The 20,481-nt window shown below is 41.9% G+C and overlaps 1 protein-coding gene across 1 annotated transcript in view; it reads right to left on the bottom strand.

Annotated features, from left to right (window-relative positions):
• LMNTD1 (lamin tail domain containing 1) overlaps positions 1-20,481 on the bottom strand; it is a 107,248-nt gene that overhangs the window by 33,550 nt on the left and 53,217 nt on the right. Inside the window, exons 6-9 of the mRNA XM_063309364.1 lie at positions 7,210-7,393; positions 5,677-5,796; positions 4,826-5,031; positions 1,875-2,051 (exon numbers count right to left, since the gene is read on the bottom strand). Of these exons, the coding sequence (XP_063165434.1) occupies positions 1,875-2,051; positions 4,826-5,031; positions 5,677-5,796; positions 7,210-7,393 (687 nt within the window). The remainder of the gene's footprint in view (positions 1-1,874; positions 2,052-4,825; positions 5,032-5,676; positions 5,797-7,209; positions 7,394-20,481) is intronic.

The following is a 20,481-nucleotide window of genomic DNA, read 5'->3' as shown; positions in this document are numbered from 1 at the left end:
TGTTCATTATAAGGGACTAGGTTAAATCTTCCATATTTAACCATTGTGTCCAGCTGCTCAAAGTCATATAATATATATGTTATCTTCGTAAACCATAAGGAGGTCAACATTAATATTTGCATTGTGAGCACAGGTGAGATAGCAACATGCCTGAGGCATAGATAAAAGGCTTGATGGACTCATCCAGTTTACATTCTTATGGTCAGTTTTAATATTCACGTCTGTGAATTGAAATACTATTAAAGCAATGTTATTATTCACATAATACTCTGATGTCTGTTTCATTTGTGTAGTACGACTGATTCTCCTGATGTTCCTTTCCCCTCAATATTCCCTTTTCTCCCCGCTTCAATTATTTTATTCCTTTTCTTTGATTGAGCTCCTATATGCAAGTCCCCATATATTCCCAGCTCAGAGTCTTAATAACTCTTACCAGTGGAAATTGATTTACAATGATAAAATCTGTTTCCTCCATCTTCTCCTGTGACTGCAGGCAACGGGAGAAGTGATTTGTAGGCAAAAATGCCACGTCCCTTCTCCTCTGAGACTATTTTTCAGAGGACGCTTACAGATTTATGCACTTGTGAGAAATCACAGTTTTTGTTTTTCAATCTGCATTCTTGAAAAGTTGCACAGGAGGTTACTGGTGGGGTTTTTTTTTTGGTTGAAGCAACCTGAAACAGCAGCAATATTTTTGCATTTCTGTGGTTCAGCACTAAGTTGTGACTGGCGGCAAGTGAGCCCCATTTTTAGACATTCACATCTGAAAGAGACAAGATGGTTCTTGTCTGATTGATCCTGGTTCTCCCCCAGTCTTGGATATGATGGATAACATCATATGTGTATTGTTTCAATAATGTCTTATGTTAGCGGTCACAAGTAACTTTCTTGCTTAATCAGTGTAAAGTTATTTTGACCACAGATAAAGCACAATTAATGGAGCAAAATAAATGATCTGGCAGCTATAGGCTTCTTTTGAGAGCCAGTGTGATGTGGTGGTTAAGGCATCAGGCTAGAAACCTGGAGACCATCAGTTCTAGGCCCGCCTTAGGCAGGAAGCCAGCTGGGTGACCTTGGGCCAGTCCCTCTCTTTCAGCCCCAGGAAGCAGGCAATGACAAACCACTTCTGAAGTATTGCCAAGAAAACTGCAGGGACTTCTCCAGGCAGTGGCCAAGAGTCAACAATGACTCAAAAGGCACAAAAAATAAAAAGGCTTATTTTAAGTTCCATTAATTTCTGTTGAAGAGAAACTAAAAAGTGAAGCAAGAGAGAGGGGGGCTGGGGGAATAAACAAATAAAGGAAAAACCCCTCCCATTGAAATCAGCACAGCTCATGTTAAAAATACTTATTTCTTTCAGTAGCATGCTCTCACTGTTAACAATAGGCAACAAACCATTACAAGCCTACTTTTAAGGCTCTGCAAAGTCATAATACATAACAGAGTTTGTTTTCAGTGTTGTTCTTCTCTAATGCACTCACCTATGTGGACCTCAACTACTTGTGTAGAGTGCATAGCTTTGCGTTAATGTTGTGTGCTAGTTTACTGTCTTCTTTCCACTGCGCTGAAACGATTCACTGGCATCTCCCTGGAGTCTGCAGTGTTCTGTTTCTTCACACTTCACTCACAACACACCATCTCCCCAAATGATTTCCAGCGTCTCATTTTTACTTTCCCAAAAGAAATACTCCAACAGCAAAAATTTTGTACCAGCCACAACCAAGAAGGGTTACCAACAAGTCTTGGAAGGACTGATACCAAAGAGGCCCAGCTAGAAATCTTTCACTTTTGTCACCTTTATTCAATTTCTACTGATAAATATATTAAAAGGAAAAGCAAATCCAGAAGTCAGCTTCTTATAAATGATCTTTAACTCACCAAGATCAGGAAAAGGTTTCACCAGTTGTGACCTTGTTTGGCTCAACATGTGACTCGCTTTGCTGCCTGGTGGGAGGTATCTTCCCATGGAGAAATGGGGATGTGTGGGAGAATCTGGACTCTGACACCATGAATTTTGAACAGGGTGCAGGATTGGTGGCATCTTTTTTTCCCTAGAAAAAGAAAAATCAAAGCTTCAGTGTGGGAAATGCTGATACCTACAGTATATTCACCCCGGTATGTTTGCTATGTATATTAAGTAAAGAGTAGATTTTCCTGTTGCTTCCTATTATTATTATTTCTCTGCATGCCACTTCAGAATTCGCCCGTTTCTCTCCTTCCACTTTCTGTCTTTTTCTGTGATACTAATATGGATATAATATTGCAGCCTGCAGGCAAAAGAGAACAAGGGAGAAAACAGTGGTTATAAATCCTATTTATGATTGTATCAGGATTTTGTTTTAGTTTTTTTATTTCCATGCTCACTTGGCCCTGCACTTTGGAATCGTGTCAAGCAAGAAGAATCTTGATGTAACAATATAGAAACTAAAATTGCCTCCTTTTTTTGTCTGTAGAGGGCAGGGAAAAGGAAGAGGAATGAAAGAAAAGGACGTAAACTACAAATGGACACATCTCCTGCTGTGTTCATAAAGATGTCATGAAAGTCACAACTAGGCCAGACATGTGACAATCTTGTCCCATTGCTGGTCTCTGAGCAACTGATACTCTGAGTATAAGACATGAGATTGAGTTATTATAGCTGAGAGATATATTCAACATTAATCTGATTAATCTACCTTTAAAACTACCTCAAGCAGTTACCATTAACACATTTCATGGCAGTGATTCCACAAGTTAATTTATGCACTTAAGCACTGTCTTTTTTCTCATCCTGGAAATAGGATCCATTGGCTGCTGCTGGTTTTCATTCTGTTATACAAGATACATCTTCCCTTTCCTATGTATTTTGCATGTCTCCTCCTCTACCCTTTTGATGCTTTTTTAACTGAGATGAGCGACACACTACATTAGATTTCCAAAAGGTCCTTTGGCGCACAGTCCACAGGGAGAACCCAACAAGGCAAGATGTTGGCTACAGCAGCATGACTGAAGCTCTGTCCCTTTTGTGTGCATGTACAAAGTGGTGGGGCTTCGACTGCACTGCTATGCCGGACAACTTGCCTTTTGGGACACCCCTCTGCCCCCTGTGGATGCCACTGGTGTGCAGAAATATAAATGTCGCCCCTGTTAACCACACCCCTTTGTCACAATGTTGGTGATCTGAATTCAGCAGGAAGCCTGTTGGGGGATACGCTCCTGGACATAAGCAGAGCGCTAAAAACAAGTGTCTCTGTGCTGAAGCTGTGAGTGCCTCTTCAAGAAGCCATGCCTTTTCCTGGGCTTTTACAGAAGTCACACAGTCACAGGAAAATGTGCATTTGAATTAAAGCCGCACAACCAGATTGGCCAGGTCTTTGCACCTTCTTCTTAATGCCTCCTTAATCCAACCTGGTAGACTAGAGTACATCCCTACTATAAAGCAGCTGCATCTTTTTCTGCCCTCTGCAACCATCCTATGATGCAGCAGCTGCTTTAAGAAGCTGCCCCACCTGTACCAAAGGATCTTTTGGAGGTCGAATCTGAGGTGCTCCACAGCCCTCTGTTTAATTTTGGAGAAAAGGTCCATCTGAAACTTTTGCCTTTGCAACCTGAGCTGAGAAAACATGGGAAATGGGTGGTGGAGAAGGAAGAGCCACCCTTTACTGCATCCTATTCCCCTTCTCCATTTGGGCTTCCCAAGAGATTTTCATTTCTTAATTTAAGTGAGAAAGCCCAAGCAACAACCTCAGTCAGGTCCCACTGAGCCTTCAAGAAACGGGTTAGGCTCCATCACCATCTGCAGAAGCTGTGCTGCAATTTTTTTCCAGTGTTATTTTGTCATTTAAACTTTAGATGTGAGATAGAAATCAGGCTAATTAGCCTGCAGTTCCCTGGTTCTCCCCTTCTCAGCTGTCTTCCAGTCATTTGGAAAAAGAGACTAATTTCAGTTGCAAGGTGTCTATTTTGGCGAGAAGTACAAGAAATCCAGAGGTAAGGATATTTGAGATGCAAATCTTCAACTCTGGCAAATGCATTTATTAAATAACGTATACCATGTCTGTGGCATGCAGGGGAGGATTCTCACATGGTACCTTCAACTGATGATCGTAAAATTGAAATAGAATAAAAAATCAAAATAGATTTAAAATCTAATAAAAAAACATATAGAAAAAGTTATGCTTTCTTGTATTAAAACTCTGTGGACAGCAAGGATTGCTGGAGTGAAACTTCAGTTTGGATTCAAGTTCACATTAGTTTGAGCCAAACTGCTTTGCCCAGTGCTTAACAATGAAAACATATTTATTAGGACTATCATAAGGAAGAGATGTTCTGGAACACACGAGAATGAGAGTGAAGCACCTTTAAAAGGAGCTGCATCTTTTTTTCAAGCTTCTGCATGAGCCTGAAGAAACGCATGGCTGCTTTTCAGGTTGACTCATAAAAGCAGCCACATCTTTAATGCAAATCATTAAAACAAACTTATCTTTTTTCAGGGCTCACAGAGAAGCCAAAAACAAAACAAAACATTGCTTTAAAGAGTTGCAAATGAATACTACATCCCAACTCCCACCTGCTCCATAGTATCTTTTCTGGATTACTTCCAAAGCACTGCACAGCCCTGATATTCAATCCTTATTCAACCAAGTAAGCAAACATCCTATTAGGGTTTTTTTTCCCTTTCTGACATGACCATTAACTCCATGCAATTCATTGTCCATACACTTCAAAATTTCCTTCTTGTGGCTTTCCCCAAAAATGTCCTTCATGTAAAGGCCTACAGAGCAGGGGATTAGATCAAACATAGTTCCTTATATAAATAATGAAGCCCTTCCTTCAAGAACAGTACCTTATGATGTAATCTGGTTCGCTTTCTGCTATATAGCTTTGGCTAGGCATTCCTTGCCATATATCAAATGCCCTTGTTTCCCAGTGGTCCTGTTGCTGTTGGAGTCTTCTAACAGGCTGCGCTAATTTCATGCTAACTCTAGAATCGGCTTCAATCTCCTTTGATGTCTTTCTCTTCCAATTCATGGGCGTATACCAAGCAACAGCCTAGAAAGCAGACAGAGAAACTTTGAACAGTGCATTTTTTTTTAGGGATGCCAAGTTGCTACCTGGAAGACATTCCTTGACTTTTATCTCTAAGGCAGGAAAAATGGAAAAAAGGAACAAGAGAGAATTTGGTGACCCTTTTCCTACCTGGTGCTATTCTCTGGTTGCCTGATCTGGGCTACAAAAAAGCTGGGTGACCATAGAGGGCAGCAGGGAGATACAGTTGACTCCAATTCTGATTGCTGTTTCTAGTTGCTGCCATCTAGTGGTTGCTCAGACATTTGCAGTCAGATCTGGCAACTCGAGATAAACTGGATTGAAAGCATATCATGCAAGAAACACCAAGATGAATGGCAGCACCAGAAAATTAAGGTATCTGTGATGGAAGTGAAAGAGCAGTTTAATTCCCTATGTTGAAATAATCTTGAATCACAAAATTCTTTTCCTCCCAAAAACCTGGAAGAAGTCAGAAAAGATTAAGAAAAAACACAGTGAAAAAACCCAAAATACTATTATAATTCTAGTCAAACTTCCTTGAAACATTTGTTCCAGAATCATAAGATGTTTAAGTGTGCAAGCTTTGTTAGCTTCTTGATTTCACACTTACTACATCAAAAGCCAAAGGAGGGAACCTGAAATAGTTACCTGTCCAGAAGGATTGCAAAGAATAGTGGTGCATTCGGGGTCAGATTGGAACTTGTCCAGCTCCTTCCAGAGGTAGTCCGTGGGAGGCTTATGATGCATTTTAGAATTCATGGACCATACCTGCCGTAACAAAACAAGGAGCAATTGAGCATCCCATAGATGCCCTTCCTGAATTTTTCCACAGTAACAGAAGACATAGTCTTTAAACAGGTGAGCTTCCTCTCTAGTGGGCACTATATGGGGACATTCAATGTGCTTTAAATCTTGCATCTCAAACAGGCAGAAAACTGGGATGTCACTTTCAGCAATCCTGACCAGTGGGAGCTCCAGAGGTCGCACAAAGGGTTGCCTATCCCTGTCCTTGAACATCTTACCACATGTGGGGATTCTGCTATGGACAACCAGCAATTCCTTGCAAATGTAAAGGCATTACAAGGATTCACAACTGTTAGTAAATCTGAAATATTTCTATAGCAATATTTGGTGTCAGCAACAGTAAATGCCAGATTTTCTTAAAGTGTTTTGGGGGGTCTATAAAAGTTTTGGGGGGTCTATAATTGGTCCTAATAACTGGCGTTAAAGATGAGGCCAGATGGATAGATCATTAATGTAAAAAGTTTAGCTATAATACTTCATTCTGTAAACTTCTATGTGGTACAACCATGGTGTTTTTATGGACATGGCATGGTGGAGGGAGGAGATTGATGATCACACTAGAGATGAAGCTGAAGGCTAGATTACATTGACAGTACTTGAGAGTAGGGATTACAGAAGGACCATGGATGACATAGCAATTCTTCCTTATGCCCCTTGTACCTGTGATCTTGTGTATTTACTTGAACTGATAAATCAGGGCCAATGTCATTATCATGTTCCTCTCAGTATTGATACAAGTTGACTGCAACAAAGGAAACAAAGTTCCTAACAACACACACTGATGTTTACATCTCCAGATCATAGCTCTATTACCAGCAGACAGTCAACTTAGCTGGTCTCACCAATGAATAGCTCTAACTAGACCTTGAGTGATAGACTTTGCATTAACTTGATATAAATAGTAAAAATGGTGGGAAAAGAAATCTACCAGTTTGCCTCTGTAGTACAAGCCAATTAAGAAACGCCATACACACATTCCTTTGGTAGTAGGGTCCCAAGAGAGAGAAGGAAAATGGAAAAAGTTAGAATAATCTAGGAGAAACAAGATCTGGAGAAAGCTTCATAGAGGTAGACTTGAAAGTGGGGGCATCCACAGGGAAGTAAAAAAAAGTCAGGGTTCTGGTCATGACCATGCTGGGGCCCTGCCTCTTTTTTACATGTGTCACACACACCACAAAGAGTAAAAAAAGAGTGGGATTGTGCAGTTGTGGCTGCCACCTTGACTTTTTTGATGCCCTCCCAGTGGACACCTTTATGTTAAAAGAAGAGGTGAAGGAAGAAAAACGAAAACTGGCACATCTTGACAGCATTCCATTCCACCAAGCTAAGAGCTTTGCATTCCTGCAGCACACTGTATTGTTTTTATATTTCACTTACTGTCACAAAGGAGTTTGACTTCATTCTGATGTTTGGGGGGAATTTAAAAATGGCTGCTGGGTGGCCATTAACGTTCTGCTGAAGAGTATGGTCTCCAATGCCTTCTTCTTTATCAGGAGAATTATTAATTATCTTCACATAATGGCCACCTAAATGAACTTCAGTAATTTTAAGGTTCCCAACACTATTAAAAAAAGAGAACAAAACTAGGTTAGAAGACCCAGTCTCACTGGGATTATCAGTGGAGGAAAAAGGAGAATCTGTTTCTGCAAAGTTTTGTTCCTTGTGTCTCCTCCATTACCCAGGCAACACCACCCAAAAGCAGAGTGAAGCATTTTCTGGGGCCATGCACCTTTGCAAAGTCATTAAGAACCAGTACAATAAAACCTTGTATCGGAATACTCAGGGGAGGGGGAGTCTGTTAAACCTGAATGTCTGTTAAATCCAAAAAAACCCATTGGCATCATTTGTATCAACTTACATAATTTGTGTAATTACATTATTGATTTAAATGGCGTCATAGGCCTTAACAACCTGTATGTGCTTTGTAGCTAAAGTCCATCAAATCAAGGTCTGTTAATCCAAGGGTCTGTTGGAGGGGTGTCAAAAAAGTAAAGATGGTGAGATGTGTGTAAAAAAAGGAGCACGGTTTTGAGTACAAGGTCATGGCTCCCATCTTGACTTTTTAATTCCTCCACAACTTTCCTGGGGCTTACTGTACTATTTCTTTTCACTCTGAGCTTCACAATCTCAAGGCAGTACAATCAACCTTTGTATGGCTACACATAATTTATACCCAGAATACACCAGAGTGGCTTGTTGTGAGAATCAAGCCTGTCTCTGACTCAGAAATCAAAACTCTTTCTGAGTCCAAGGAGGAAATAGAAACTTACCGGGCTGAAACAGGGAAAGCGAAACTGGAAGATGAGTCAGCAGTGTGGGAAGAGCCTAAGGCGCTGATTGGCGAAGATTTGGTGGAGGATTTGAATCCTCCAATCAGCCTGCACCAACGATGGGCAGAAAAGCGTGCGAAGGAGAAGGCAGCCTGATTGACTGCAGAAGGGTCCAGGCACGCGAAGGATCAGCATAAAAGGCAGATGCGCGAAGAGCAAGCTGCCAGAGACAACCAATACTACAAGCCTGCAGCGTCCACAGAAGAGTCCCTACCAGCATCGGAGTCAGCATCTGTCACCAAAGAGGAATCAGTGCAATTGCTCTCCACTGAAGAGGACTTAAATCCTGCTTCTGCTGCCATCGAGGGTCCTCATATCACCGAGTCCAGCAACCTCAGCCTTCTTCCAGTATTGGCCCTCTGTGGTCATCTTGTGTGCATTCTGGGCACGCTTCTCGCCCTGTTTTGGGATTCCAGCTGAGTCCAGCATCTCCAGTTCTGTCTTGTCATGTCTCCAGTCTGCAGTTCCACCCCGCATCTCTGGTGCAGCCTTGCACTGTTTCTAGATTGCCAGTTAGCTCCAGGTCTCCTGTGCATCTTCCATGTGCCTTCGATCTCCAGCCTCACAGTGGATCTTTGGTCCAGTTTAACAGTGCTTCGATTGCTCAAATTTGCTCAGGAGTTTCACACCTATCTTGTCATGAAACCGAATCGCTGCCTAGTCCAGGGTTTCCAGTCAAGTCCAGCCTTACTCCGAGTCTCCAGCCTTGCTCCAAGTCCCTATCTCAGAGAATCCAGGCTAGTCCAGGGCTTCCAGCCAAGTGAAGCCTTGCTCCGAGTTCCTAGTTCAGAGAATCCAGCCTAGTCCAGGGCTTCCAGTTGAGTCTAGCCTTGCTCCGGGTTCTCACCCTTGCCTCCAGCTCCAGTATCCAGTCCAGTCTGAGTCATCGAGTCCAGTCCAGTCCGATCCTTATCTTCAGAAGAGTCCAGGGGGCTCTGGTCAGCCACATCCAGTGTTCCAGCATCAACTTAGTTCAAGAAATGTTCCATTTTGAGATCTGTTGTCTTCAGCTTCAGTGGCACTCTGCACTCCAGTCTCTTCCAGCCTTCCAGCCTCCGTTGAAGAGTCCTGTTCCGCCACCTTGTTACTGTCTCCTCCTGCAATCTTGCTGGTCTCCTTGCCACTGTCCAGTTGGTCTTGACTGAACCCAGTTCTTCCTGGATTCAAAGGACTTATTTATTGTTAATAAAAGTCTTTTTGATATTTAAATCTGCCTGGTTGCCTGTAGTCTGAACAGGACACTTCTAATAGTTGGTGCAAAGTTGAATGAAGCACAAGTGGTTTCCAGCCTTACAGGCCTCCATTGCTAAATAAGGTTGAAATTGGAATCAGTGCTCACCGTTCAGTATCAATCCAATCTGTTTCACTAGCTGAATTTTTAAATGAACTCTTAAAAACCAGCAAAATTGCATCCATTTCCATTTGCAGCTTGTACTTCTTTTAATGTGAATTCCCTGACAAGCCTTTTTCTTTTTTTCACATACAGTTCTCTGGTGTACTTTTTTTAAACACACATTTCTCTGACGCAGCATGTTTTTTAATGCACATGCCCCAAATGCAAGTTTTTTTCTTAATCTGTATTTGACCTATGTGATTTTTCAGATGTATCTTCACAATCAGTGTGTGTATGTGTGTGTGTGTATGCACACTCACATATGTGTGTGTATTTTTTATTGGAAAGAAAGCTAAATAGTAGTGGACAGCATTAAGCATAGCCACCAGAACCCTCACAGACTTTCTAAATTTATTCCCATAGTGCTTCATGGTGGATTGCCTTTACATCTCTGTTCTGGCAAGTTGATTTCTCCTTTTGCATAACATATTCCATTTCATTCCTTATGGGCTAAATTAAGATACACAGCCAACCAAAAAGTTCTCATTGAAAATAGCTCTTCTAACCTTGAAGGCGACCTCCACCTTGGAGTGGGGTAAACTAAGACCAGGAAAAGCTCTAGATTGGCACCAACCCTGGAAGATCATTTAACATCCCCTCCACTGCTTTTATAGTTTCTTTCCTACTGGAACCATGATTACATCTATTATTTAATATTAACATACTATGTTAAAAAATAAATTACAAATTGTGTCAAAATCGCCAAAGTTCAGTCTATTCATTTTTCAGCAAAGGGAGCATTGAAACAATACAATGATCTATAATTTTCAAAGGGGAGAGGGACCATTAGAATGACCAGAAAAAAATTAAAGACATGGGAAGGAAAGAAATGGATTTTTGGAGTCTAATTCAGGTAAGACAATGCAGTTGATAAGGATTGTCTTGTTGTGTAAAAAAGGGTCGTTGTAGAAGTGATCCTTGCATTTCATGGCACTTATCTGTTGGATTAGAGAACCAGCAGATTATGCCACAAGATGAAAAGGTGTTGCAAGGCTCCCCAGAGAAAAGAGAATGGCTGCATTTGTCTGTCTGGGGACACTTCCAACTGTGTTACATGCCCTTGCAGGAGAGAAAGTTGTCTGCATTTCTGAAAAGGTAAGTATTGAAGAATTTTAATTGCTGGACAGGGACAATACGCCTCAATTTTAGGCATCATCATTAGATAGAAAAGTCAATTGCCTCTTTGGATTAAGATGCATTATTTCAAAGAAACATCCAGCTCTTCAGGGTTTTTTAATACCTCCATTTATGCATCTATAGAGTTTTAACTTACTGGACTCTTTCAGTGGCTTACAGTATACGCGTAAGACCAGAGTGAAAGTAAAAAAAAAAGAGAGAGATAAAAATTAATAGAATCAACAATGAATAGTGGGCTCAGGAAGGTGTGGTTTTACAGCTTGAAATGAGTCCTTTCCACAGACCAGAAGCACCTTCTGGAGAACAGGAATGGAATGATCACAGAGAAGACTTTCTCCCAAGTCCCTGTGAGATATCTTGTGACACTGAAGTCAAATGGCCTTAGATGGCCTTGGTGAACAGAGTTCTCCAACGTTTTCAGGCCAGTGGGCACTCTGGGAATTTTGAGAGCATGGGACACTCTTACAAAATATTTGTTCTGATCAAAGAACCCCATCATGAAATAGCCATCTATCGGAAGGAAAACAAAGCAACAATTTATTTTCTAAAAACTCCTCCAGTATCTCTCTAGAAAACAGGGAATGTTGAGGTTGGCATGTTATTTTGCATCATGTTATTTTTTTTCTTCTTTTCCTTAATTAAAATAAATTTAAGCATCAAAACTAGATCAGAAAGGGAAGGAGCTTGGTGGGCCCAAGAAACATGTTGCTTCCAGATGCCATGTTTGGGACTTCGGCAAGTGGTTGGGAAGGGGAGTGTCTCCATAGTACTCACTAAAAGCTTTGGCCTCACCTCATAGAAGATGCTGCTTGCTCAAAGCCAGTGCTTGGAAGACCTTCAGCCAAAGGTCTTCCAGGCTGCACATACTGTGGGCAACCCATAATGACCCAGCCTGGAGCCCTTCATGCATGCTGAAAGTCTTCCAGGGTGAGCGGGTCTGGCACACATAATAAGCAATCCTGAAATTGCCGCTCCTAAAAATCACTCTGGCCAACACTGGTCAAGAAAAGTCTTCTTTCACAGCAACCACCCTAAGTGGTTTGAAGCCTCCCAAATTGCTTTGCTGAGTGACCTGGGTAGCCTTATTGCTTCAACGGTGCCTCTATATCACTTCACATGGGTTTCAGCCTAGTTGTGATAAGGTGTAGAGGAGTATAAAGATAGTACAGAGAGATGGTTTGTAACTGTTGGCTTGTACAGCACCCAGAGTCACTGTGGTGAGATGGGTGGCCAGATAAATGATCTAAACAAAGGAACAAATAGCTTTGAGGGAAATATACAGCAGCTGTTACAAAGACATTAGCTTAGCCTGGAAAGACAGGAAGGGGTGAGGAATAAACTTAAGATTGGCCACCTTGACTCTCTTGGGTATACAAGGTAGGGAAAGAGAAACTCTGTGAGGTTTTCAAGATACTACTATTATGGCCTATATCAGTAAAGTTCTGGTATTTCTTGTGGTATCTGCTTCCTGACCCAGTATGTCTCAAAGGACTGACATATGATCACTGAGTCTTTCCAGGGGCAAAGATTTTCTCAAAGATTTCCGGCGTGCTAGCCACAGTAGACCACATTGCAGCTGTGAAGCCTCACAGATACCAGCGCATGCACTTGCATTTTAAGGTTCTTTTAGCAACCAGCAACGAAACAGAAGGTCAGAATCCAGCCGCCCCAACAGGCATGGGGAGAGCAATGTCCTCCACAGATGCGTCAAGGTGTTCGACTTTTTCCCACTGCCCTACTATCACAGGTTGCATGAGCAAATGCGAATTAACTTGCCATGTTTAAAGGAAATTGCTGACTGTCTTGCATTCTTCCTTCTGTTGACCACACTAATGAATGCTTATACTCTCTCTGATAACCAGAATATATATATATATATATATATATATTTGGTGAAAAACAGAAGGCAATTTACATGATCCATGGAACCTTAGAAAGAAATGTCTGTCAGTGTTTCTCAACCTTGGCTACTTGAAGATGTGTGGACTTCAATTCCCAGAATTCTCCAGCCAGCATGGCTGGCCGGGGAATTCTGGGAGCTGAAGTTCACACATCTTCAAGTAGCCAAGGTTGAGAAACATTGGTGTAGCTACACTCATTGCCTCTATATACACTCAAGTTTTATACTACTATATTTTGGGGAAACATAGATGCTGTACTTTTTTTTTTCTCCAAGAGAAAGAGAGAGATGGAGGAACAGCTTAATAGAAAACCTTCCTTTTTCCTGGAGAAGTTATGAATGCTTTTGGGGGAGGATTCTTTCACCCCTGGGAAAAAAAACACAAAAGAACAGAAGAGCAGAGCCTGAAAAGAGAACTTGCAAACCAAATCTAGAGGGCATTATTAACCTTGTAAAGAGCCGATTCAATTAATTTCTCCTCATTTAACCAATAGTCGGAGGGCAGTCGAGTAACAATTCCTTAGGGAAAGCACAGTAAGAGCTCTTTCACGCAATGACAACTGTGTGGCCTGCAAAATACTCTTTCTCTCTGCTGAGTGAAGAAGAGGACTGTGATTCAGGAGCCCCCAGTCCTGCCCCTGAATGCTGGTTGAGTAAGGCAGGTCCACAAAAAAGGATGGATGGGAATAGCTTGGGCTCTGCGGATGCACCCTTTCTTCCCCTTATTTATCCCTGCAGCATACACAGCCTTCAAAGAGTCTTCCTGGAGCACAGAGAAGATACCACATTGGAAATGCCTGTGTGGTTCAGCTCAGAGAAAGAACTGGCAAGTTAGAGAAAAACAGCTACTGATTGACCCCACATAATACATTCTTCCAAACAAAGGTGTAGTTCGAAGAACATAGCCAGATGAGCTCCCTGTTGGACATATTCTGCCATAACCTGTCCATGCAATTGTAATTCCAAAATTACTCTTCTGCCAGTAGCATTCTATCCAATGAATGGGCCAAGGTTATTACACAAGCAGCAACGACTGCCACGGCTTCCAGAGTAGTCCGGTCTCTTGTGGAAGGGAATGTTTCACCATCCTACCACCCAGCTCCCACTGTGAGAATGAGAAGGCATGTCTGCAAGAAAGGGAACCAATGCAGAAGACCCGCCAAAGCAGGGAGCTCAGAAGATAATGAGAGCACACCCCTGCAGCAAGCACAGAATTGCTGGCAATTTTATCTCTTTTATTTTTTTTAAGAGGAAGAAAAGATGTTTGATTAGGTATGAAAGTGAGGAGATGGGACAAGGCAAACGAAGACTGGCGGTTAGTTCTCTGTCCTCAGTTATTGGCCAGGTCAGGCAGGTACAACCTGACTGTCAATTTTCCAAGAGTTATGCAGACTCACATGGGACGCGGTGGCGCTGTGGGTTAAACCGCTGCGCTGCTGAGCTTGCCGATCGGAAGGTCGGCAGTTCGAATCCACGCGGCGGGGTGAGTTCCCGTTGCTAGTCCCAGCTCCTGCTCACCTAGCAGTTCGAAAGCATGCAAATGTGAGTAGATTAATAGGTACCGCTTCGGCGGGAAGGTAACGGTGTTCCATGTCGTCACGCTGGCCACATGACCACGGACGGGTCCTTACAGACAACGCCGGCTCCAAGGCTTAGAAACGGAGATGAGCACCGCCCCCTGGAGTCGGACATGACTGGACTTTACGTCAAGGGAAACCTTTACCTTTACCTATGCAGACTCACAAACATGTAAGCATCCCTCTGCTCATAGCATCTTAGAGTCCACAGCCAGTTAAAACAGCCCAAATCAATTTTGGATGCATTTTAAAGTAGAATAGAAGAGGGGGAAAAATGGAAAGAATGGTGGTCTAGGGGCACCCATGGAATGATATGAAATAAAATAAAGCCTAATGCAGCCAAACCTATATTGTAGACTTCAAGAAAGCAGCTTTTGAATAGATCAGAACAATGATAAGTAGGTGTAATGGACTGTGAAAATAACCTTGGGAGACAGGAGGAAGAGCCACAGCCTAGCCTGATAAGAGAAATCTGAGTCCAAAGGAGGGATGGGGGTGGAGAAAGCATCTCAGAAGAAGCATCTCCCTGGTTTTCTGGAAAGTAAAAGCAGGGAAGGGGGAAGTGCTTTCAGACTTGCAAGAATCTGTTACTGTAATCTTACAATAAAGATCGTCTTAGTGCTCATGGTTTTGGTTTCCTGTCTGGACTACCTTGAAGGGCTGACAGTAGGGTTCTGTCATGGCAGAAGAAACTAATGGGGAAAAAGAGCTCCAAGTAGGGTGGGAGTTCCAAAAAAAAGGAAAAGTACAATTGCAAGCAATTCTAATTGCAGACAGCAGAGGAGAGTGTGGCTGCACAAAACACCTGAAACTTGAAAGTCAAAACACATAGAGGAGGTGAAAATGGGAATAGATCACCAAGGAACTATACATAAAGGTAACCTGGATTTATAGTGTTCATATCAGAAAAGCTGCATTCAGAATGAGAGATTAGTGAAGGATGGAAACAATAAGAAAACGTGTTTCTTCAAATACGTTTGAAATAAAGACAAAAGAAATAGTGTATCAGCTGGTCAGTGAAGATGGTCAAAGAGAAGCAGGTAGCAAAGAAAAGGCAGAACTTATTCTTTCTTCTCTAAAAAAAAAGAGATTTGTTCCATTGGCAGTTATGAAGCAACTGATGTATAAGTCATTCAGAAACAATGACATGATTACCAGATGCCAGCATGAATTTATTAAGAACAGGGCAACCTTGTATTATTTTTCATTGGATTGATTCCTTAGTAGAATGTAGGAATGCTGTAGACATAATATACCTTAGATTTAGCAAAAGATTTGATAAAATACTCTGTGGTGGTCTATTTAATGAGCTAGTTAAATGTAGGCTGGTAGACCATTATGTGGATGTATTGTACTCAGAGTGTTTATCAATAAAAGAAGGTAATGAATAGGATGCCACTAGGTTGATTCCTGAGCCTTATACTCATCAACAGTTTTATTAACAAGGAAATACTTATGAATTTTGTAAAAGACATGCAATTAGATGGGATAGCTATAAGATAGAAACAAATGTCTTGATATGAAATGATCTTGATAGGTTAGACAACTGGGCTTAAATCAGTAATCAATACATAATCAATAACCAATAAAATTGTTGAATGTAATACCGGTAGTCCTCAGTTAATGACAGTAATGGGGACTGGAATTTTTGTCATTAAGTGATGTCATAAATCATGATATCACATGACTTCATCACTTAGCAATGGCAATGCCCAGTTGCCATTGTTAAGTGAGGATCATGGGTGATTGAGCAAGTCCCAGGTGGTTTGCAAGCAGGCCGGCAGGCTGGCAAGGCGCAGTGTGAGGCACAGCACAAGTGTTGTGGGGCTAAGGGTGGCTGCTGCTGGGTGGGGGAGGGTATGCAAGTGGCCCGTGAGGTGTGGTACAAGCATGATGGGGCTGGGGGTGGCTGCTGTCAGGTGGGGGGAGGATGCAAGTGCCTTACTGGAGTGACTTGCCACCTTCTCTGCTGGGTTCCTCATTGACCTCACTTGTGGGAAGCCAGCAGGGAAGATCGCAAATGCTCAACTGCCATAAGTGCAAGCTGGTTGCCAAGCACCTGAATTGTGATCACTCGACCGTGGGGGTGCTGGGATGGCTGGAACTTTGAGGACCAGTCATAAGTACCACTCGTTCAGCACCATCATAACTTCAAACAGTCGCTGAATGAGTGGTTGTTAAATGAGGACTACCTGTAGAAATAAAATTTTTCACTTAGGAAACAGACCTCAAATGCACAGATACAATATGTGGGATACCTGGCTTGGCAATAGTAGCTATGGAAAATAATAAGAGTTAATTACAAATTGAATATGAATCAGCAGTGTGATTGCTTGAAAGAAAGCAAATGCAATTATAGACTGAATCAACAGGAGTATAATTTTCAAATCAAAGGAAGTAACCACTCCTTTAATCACTCTTTTTATTCTGTTTTGGTCAGATCCCACCTGGACCTTAAATCAAGATATGCTTTGTGTTGCTCCAAAGAACAAGATAAAGAATAATGGTCTTAAGTTACAGGAAAGGAGATTCCTGCTGAGAGCTGGGAAACATTTCCTAAGCGTAATAGCAGTTCTACAGTGGAACCAGAAGGCTGCCCTTCATTGACTATGGTTCAATCTGGATGCTTTAATTTGAATTTCTGTACCGCGCAGAGGAAATGATCTTGGCCTCTTCAAATGCTATGATTTTATGATTTTATGATTCTGTGATTAACGTGAAAACTATAATTCATAAAAGTGTTGAATATGCACATGCACAAAAAAGTGAGAATGTATTATTAACTGCAAGAGTCTTTTGTAATCATAGGCATTCTGGAACGGTTACACATGATTTCTCAGGAAACATATCTTTAAGAGTTATACAATACTATGAATGGATGCAGATTTTTCTTCTACCTTGCAAGAGACTCACTTTCTCCAATCATATTTCTCTTCTTAACTGATAAATGTATGCATATGCTCCCTGCTGCTCTTTGCCTGACATTAACTACGACTATCAGATTTGGGCTACAAAAACCTGGAGGACCATGAGATGGAACCATAGAGAAACAAAATCCCTCTAATCCCATTTTAGTGGCTATCCAGATTTTTGCAGTTTGGATTTGGTAACCCTAGTTACCAAAGAGTGAAATGGAACACCTAAAGATCAACATCTTCGGCATTAGTGAGCTGATGTGGACTGGCATCGCTCACTTTGATTCGGACAGTCATATGGTATACTATGCTGGGATGAATAACTGAAGAGGAACAGCATGGCGTTCATCGTTAAGAAGAATATTTCAAGATCAGTTCTAAAGTACAACGCTCCCAGTGATAGACTAATATCTACATGCCTACAAGGAAGACCAGTTAATACTACTGTTATTCAAATTTATGCACCAATCATGAATGCTGAAGATGAAGAAAGTGAAAACTTTTACGAAATGCTGCAATCTGAAATTGATCGAACATGCGATCAAGATGCTCTGTTAATTATTGGCGACTGGAACGCAAAAGTTGGAAATAAAGAAGAAGGATCAGTAGCTGGAAAATATGGCCTTGGTGACAGAAATGATGCTGGAGATCGCATGATAGAATTCTGTAAGACCAGTGATTTATTTATTTGCAACTCTTTTTTTCCAACAACACAGTCGATGGCTATATACATGGACCTTGCCAGATGGATTACACAGAAATCAAATTGAGTATGTTTGTGGAAGGAGAAGATGGAGAAGCTCAAAACTATCAGTTAAGACAAAGCCAGGAGCTGACTGCGGGACAGATCATCAATTGCTCATGTGCAAGTCCAAGCTGAAGCTGAAGAAAATCAAAGCAAGTCCAAGAGTGCCAAAGTATGATCTAGAAAACATCCCACCTGAATTTAGAGATCACCTCAAAAATAGATTTGATGCACTAAACACTGATGACCGAAGACCCGAAGACTTGTGGGAAGACATTAAGAATATAATATGTGAAGAAAGTGAAAAATCAATAAAAAGGCAGGAAAGAAGGGAAAGTTCCAAACGGATGTCAGATGAGACTCTGGAACTTGCTCTTAAACGCCGAGTAGCTAAAGCTAATGGAAGAAAGAATGAAGTAAGAGAGCTAAATAGAAAATTTCAAAGGGCATCTTGAAAAGACAAGGAAAAATATTATGATGAAATATGCAAAGACCTAGAGCTAGAAAATCAAAGAGGAAGAACATGATCGGCATTTCTCAAGCTGAAAGAGCTGAAGAGAAAATTCAAGCCCTGAGTTGCTATCCTTGAAGATACTATGGGCTATTAAATGGGTAGTATTAAAAGAAGATGGAAGGAATATACAGAACCACGGTATAAAAAAGAGTTAGTCGATGTTCAGCTATTTAAGGAGGTAGAATATGATCAAGAACCATTGGTACTGAAGGAAGAAGTTCAAGCTGCGCTGAAGGCATTGGTGAAAAACAAGGCTCCAGGAATTGATGGATTACCAGTTGAGATATTTCAGCAATCAGATGCAGCAGTGGAAGCACTTACGCTTCTATGTCAAGAAGTTTGGAAGACAAAGACCTGGCCAACTGACTGGAAGAGATCCATATTCATACTCATTCCAAAGAAAGGAGATCAAATAGAATATGGAAATTATTGAACAATTTTGTTGATTTCACATGCTAGCAAAATTTTGCTGAAAATAATTCAACAATGTTTGCAGCCGTACATCGATAGAGAACTACCAGAAATCCAAGCTGGATTTAGAAGAGGACGTGGTATGAGAGATATCATTGCTGATCTCAGATGGATCTTGGCTGAATGTAAAGAATACCAGAAAGATGATTACCTCTGTTTCATTGATTACTCAAAGGCATTTGACTGTGTGGATCATAACAAATTATGGATAATACTGTATTATGAAGAATGGGAATTCCAGAGCACTTAATTGTACTCATGCAGAACCTGTACATGGATCAAGAGGCAGTCATTAGAACAGAAAATGGTGACACCGAGTGGTTCAAAATTGGAAAAGGTGTGCAGCAACTTTCACCCTACTTATTCAATGTGTATGCTGAACAAGTAACTCAAGAAGCAGGAAGGTACAAAGAAGAACAGGATATCAGAATTGGTGGAAGACTCGTTAACAACCTGCGATATGCAGATGATACAACTCTGCTTGCTGGAAATGAAGACTTGAAGTACTTGCTGATGAAGATCAAAGATTGTAGTCAGCAATACGGACTACACCTGAATGTGAAGAAGACAAAGATTCTCACAAATGGACCAGTAAAAAATGTCACAATAAATGGAGAAGAAATTGAAGTTGTCAATGATTTCATTCTACTTGGATCAACAATCAATGCCAAGGGAAGTAGTAATCAAGAAACCAAATGATGTATTGTGTTGGGAAAATCTGCCATCAAAGACCTATCTAAAGTTTCCAGAAGTAAAGACATCAGTTTAAAAACAAAGGTGCTTCTGACTCACATCATGGTCTTCTCAATTGCCACATATGTGTCATGTTCATCGTTCCAATGGTTTGAATACATCGTAACGTTTCACATGTCACTCTCCTGTTCCGTGTCTGTCATTTGCGGGGAGGGGAATTTCAGCCGTGCCAGGCTGTAATCTCCTTGCTGTTCTGCAGGAATGTATGTTTGGGTTATGACATGTCTTCAAGGTTACTTTCCCAGGCCGATGTGTGACGGTTGCCAACACCTGGGAGGGGGTGGTTGCTATGGTGGGGCGAGGGGCGGGATTGGGTTTGAAGCGAGGGTATTTAGTTTGTATTTGGCGCGCTTTTGCTCATTCTCAGCTTTCTCTGTATTTGCATACTATTCCTTTAATAAATCAGTTATCTTTAAGCCCGAGCTTGTGAGACTGAGTATTTGGGTTTAGGCAATCATTACATAAAGCTGAGAATCATAATGAAATTTTCCGCTAGCCCCCATCCAAGCCTTTGGTGAAGGGGAGAGCTAGCGATGACTTTAACAATGGATGGACGAATCGGGGCGCAACAGCGCTCCAGCGGGGACGGCATGGCGGAAGCTCGGTCGGGGCTAGCTCATGCCACCTGGAGACCCCAATACCCCACGTTTCCGGAGGTGGAATTCGCTGATCGGCGGGTCAGGCCGCAACGGGCAGAGTCGCGGGGGAGCGACCTCAGCGCGGTGGCCGGTAGCGATGTTTCGGAGTCGGGGATGGGTTTGGAGGTGGAGAGCGGCGCCCCGGTGTGGTCCCCGGAGTGGCTGGCATCCTTGATGGCCCAGGCTGGGACGCGGCGTGGCTGCATGGTTCCGGCGAAGGAGGGCGGCACATCGGCATTTTCGTTGGAGTGGTGGGTGTTCCTGCTGACCGAAGCC

The sequence above is a fragment of the Candoia aspera genome, chromosome 7, assembly GCF_035149785.1.
Source record: "Candoia aspera isolate rCanAsp1 chromosome 7, rCanAsp1.hap2, whole genome shotgun sequence".
Classification (NCBI taxonomy): domain Eukaryota; kingdom Metazoa; phylum Chordata; class Lepidosauria; order Squamata; family Boidae; genus Candoia; species Candoia aspera.
This window is presented reverse-complemented; position numbering and strand designations above follow the sequence as displayed.